At 36.0% G+C, this 3,416-nt stretch overlaps 1 protein-coding gene across 1 annotated transcript; it reads right to left on the bottom strand.

The window, feature by feature from the left end:
* Positions 1 to 1,072: 1,072 nt before the first annotated feature.
* Positions 1,073 to 3,028, bottom strand: LOC149571058 (uncharacterized). The gene is made up of 2 exons (XM_089812629.1): positions 2,694 to 3,028; positions 1,073 to 1,881 (listed from the first exon to the last, which is right to left on the bottom strand). Exons 1-2 carry the CDS (start codon positions 2,875 to 2,877, stop codon positions 1,352 to 1,354), a joined length of 714 nt encoding a protein of 237 aa, XP_089668755.1. The 5' UTR covers positions 2,878 to 3,028; the 3' UTR covers positions 1,073 to 1,351.
* Positions 3,029 to 3,416: the final 388 nt, after the last annotated feature.

Here is a 3,416-nt window from a genome sequence, read left to right on the forward strand (position 1 = left end):
TTTAAAACACCAACAAAATGGTGACTCCGCTGGGGAGTTGCATGAAGAAGCTCATTATTTGAAATACTGGAGTTTCTAGTATAAAGTTGTACATCTACAGTCACTTTTTTAGTCATGTTGTGCCCATGCTTGTATGGATTTCTTTTTAGTGACAAACCTTAAGAATCTAAAAAAATTCAGTATAGCAGAGAGTGAATGACATGAGTTGTGTTTGAGTAGTGCCTTGTTTTCAAATCAAAGTCTAACCCAAGTGAGGATAGACTTAACAAACTCCATTAGGGAGTTGAAGGAGGGTGTCAAAGGGCAAAGAGACAAGGTGTGTAAATCTCATTTCCACACCCATGGACAAAACAACATCTTTATTATAACTAAAAGCAAAGAAAATCATGATGAGGTTGCAAGCAAAAAGATAAATCTCCACCATACTAAAACAAGCAAGTTCTAGTGCTTAGAGGTTTAGGAGTGTAATGTTGGAAGAGAAAACCACAAGCAATTAAATCTTCCAATAAGTGTCAACTTCTCAAAATAAGAAATGTAATCTAGATCATCATTTTCTAATCCACCTTTGGAACAAAAGTGGCACAAGGGAGGCATTCTTCCAACTGAGTAGGAAGTTCCTTAAAGGGCTTGCAAAGAAAAACAACGAAGAAATGTTTTAGCATAGAGTTAACAGACACATTCCTAGTAAGAGGAAATTGGTGGGGTTTTTGGGGAAGGAGGAAATCTTAAGTTTGAGATATCCATAACAAGTTTTTATATGGTAGATCCATTAGCAAGAGGGAGCATTCAAAGCAAGCCAATACTCTCAATATGCTGGACGAAAGACTTAAAAAGCATTCGAAGAGAGCCAATACTCCCAATATACTGAACGAAAGACTTACATTTTACAATACATTGTATTTAAGAATTATTATTATCGAATAGATATTTCATCAACAATTTACTTTTTTTTGAAACTACAAGACACACAAATTCTTTTATTTCCCTAAATTAAAGTTAAGATGCAAGCCCATTCCATCCGATTTTCCCTAAAACAAGTAATAAATTACTTGGGCTACAATATACAAAACTATTTCTGAGAAAAAGCACAAATTTGATGCTTTAATCATTAGAGTTTATTTTATATAGGGGAATCTCAGGAGTTTTTCTGCCAGTGCTAATCTGTTTATAGTAATATGAAATCACTAGGGGTAACTGCAAAAGCCTAGAATTCAGGCCCCTTTTTCTCGGAAGCTCAATCACTTTCTCTAATTCCAAATTCGAATAGTGGAATCATTGACCACTACATGTTAATTTCTATGGGTTACACTACAAGATTTTCTCTTCTTAACCGCCATATATTCCGCATAACTTAATCTGCGAAATTGTGAGTAAAAGTGGGTTTTTGGGCTCCCAATGTGAGCTCCAATTCCACCTCAACCTTCACCTCACTATTCTGCATATACAAAGCTTCGACTTTTGGATTGAACGACTGTAACGTATTAGAATTCATCTCGTCATCTGGTTGTTGAGATGAAGAACAGCATTTCTCTTTTCCATTCAGCGTTTTCATCATATCAATACCCCCACTTGAAGTCATCTGAATCTGATCAAGAAGTTGAGCTTCTTTTGATTTGGGTTTTCTTCGAGGATTAATACACTTGAATTTGCAGCTCGCCTTCACTTTGTTCAGCCCGCTGGCTGTGCCGTGCATTGTTTGTTGCTCCTCGTTTGTCATAACACAAGAATTCATATGGAGTGGATTTGGAATGTTTCCCTGCAAAATACTCTCCACTCCTGCCTGGCATAGCGCCCAATTGCCAGACCAGAGGAGACCCACTGATCCATGGATCGGATTCATTATTCTTCCACAAGCTTCGTATAGTAGAGACCTGAATAAAGCTGAACATACCCACAAACACACAAAGTCTCAGCTAAAGAAAAACTTGGGCAATTAACATTTTAAAGAACAGATGATGATGTAGTTATAATTCATTTCCATTTGATTGTGGGTGAGTTTTTTTTATTAATGTTTCACAATGGATCACAAAATTTTAGGTTAAGATAAACACACAATCAAATCTAGAAATGATAACTATTGTAAAATCTTAAGATATGATTCTTATAACTAATCAGATCTTGATAACAAATGTTAAAAATATGATGACCGTGTTGGCTTCTCTATTCATGATGTATGAATTTTTCTATCAATATTTTGAATCACATTCTATAAACTATTTATATTTTTGTTATCCTTGAATTGTCTAACATTCAAATGACATCAATTTACTTCCTTTATCTTGATCATTCATCACTAATCAGAAACATAAAAATGAGAAAAGATCTCAAACACTAACATGTGTCTTATTCAACAAGAACCTTTCAGGATGCCACTGCATGTGTATTTTTTACCATCAATGTATATTTCCCATCATACTCCATGAATTCAAGGATACAATAGATAATCATGATGTTGGATCATGGAGTTGATCCAAAATGTTGATGGTAAAACACATACACACAATCACATCCAAAAATATTATGAATTGTCGAAATCAGAATTTATTGATTTTTCTTATTCTTAGACTATTTAACATGTTGATGATAGAATTTCATGATCAAAAAATTCTTTGATTCTAAAAGATCTCGCACACAATCAAATCTAGAAACAACAACTATTAGAAGAAATGTAAGAGATGATGATTGCAACTAACCAGGCCTTGAACATTGAGGGCCGTTGCTGATGAGGTTGATTAGGCCCGTTCGGCCATAGAATTTGGCGAGGAAGGCAGTGGCATTTGCCTGAGATTGTGCGGTGTTGATCCATTCAAGGCATGGCCTCAGTACGCACGACTCACTGCAGCCTTTTCTCAATACTCGGCAGCCATTGCAGCTCATTCTGCTTCACTGGTTCTATTTGTATGATCATAAGAAGAATACCAAAACAACACAACCATGAACAAAAACACTATCTTATTATTGTTGACTTAGAGGTAGTTTGGAGCACATGAAATGAGAATTTTAGTATGAGATATTTCAGAGGGAATGCGAATATATGTGATGTAGAGCTCTGTTTTGTAGTTTGTCGTTATTCCCCGCATGTTGTGATATTTATTTGGGTATATTAGAAATAGAAAGCACGAGAAATGTACGAAGGGTGTTTGAAGACACGAAATGATTGTGGCCGTGTATCTGGGCATGGTGGTGGTGGTGGTGGTAATGAATGATGTTTGTTGTTTATGTTGGGTTCCTCAAACAGCACGATGATCCCACTTGTAGCTTGGATCGGATCCTTCACATTTCTTGCCGCGTTTTCCCCTTACCAAATCCCGCATGGAATTCACTTTCCCTTTAAAGCAACCGGACAACAGATCTCTCTTTCACAGTCTTTACGTTTTTCCATGAGGAAATCGTTTTGTTCGAGAGTAAATTTAAAT

The sequence above is a fragment of the Cupressus sempervirens genome, chromosome 2 (genome assembly GCF_028749045.1).
Source record: "Cupressus sempervirens isolate cs-2001-9-10 chromosome 2, ASM2874904v1, whole genome shotgun sequence".
NCBI classification, from domain to species: Eukaryota; Viridiplantae; Streptophyta; class Pinopsida; order Cupressales; family Cupressaceae; genus Cupressus; species Cupressus sempervirens.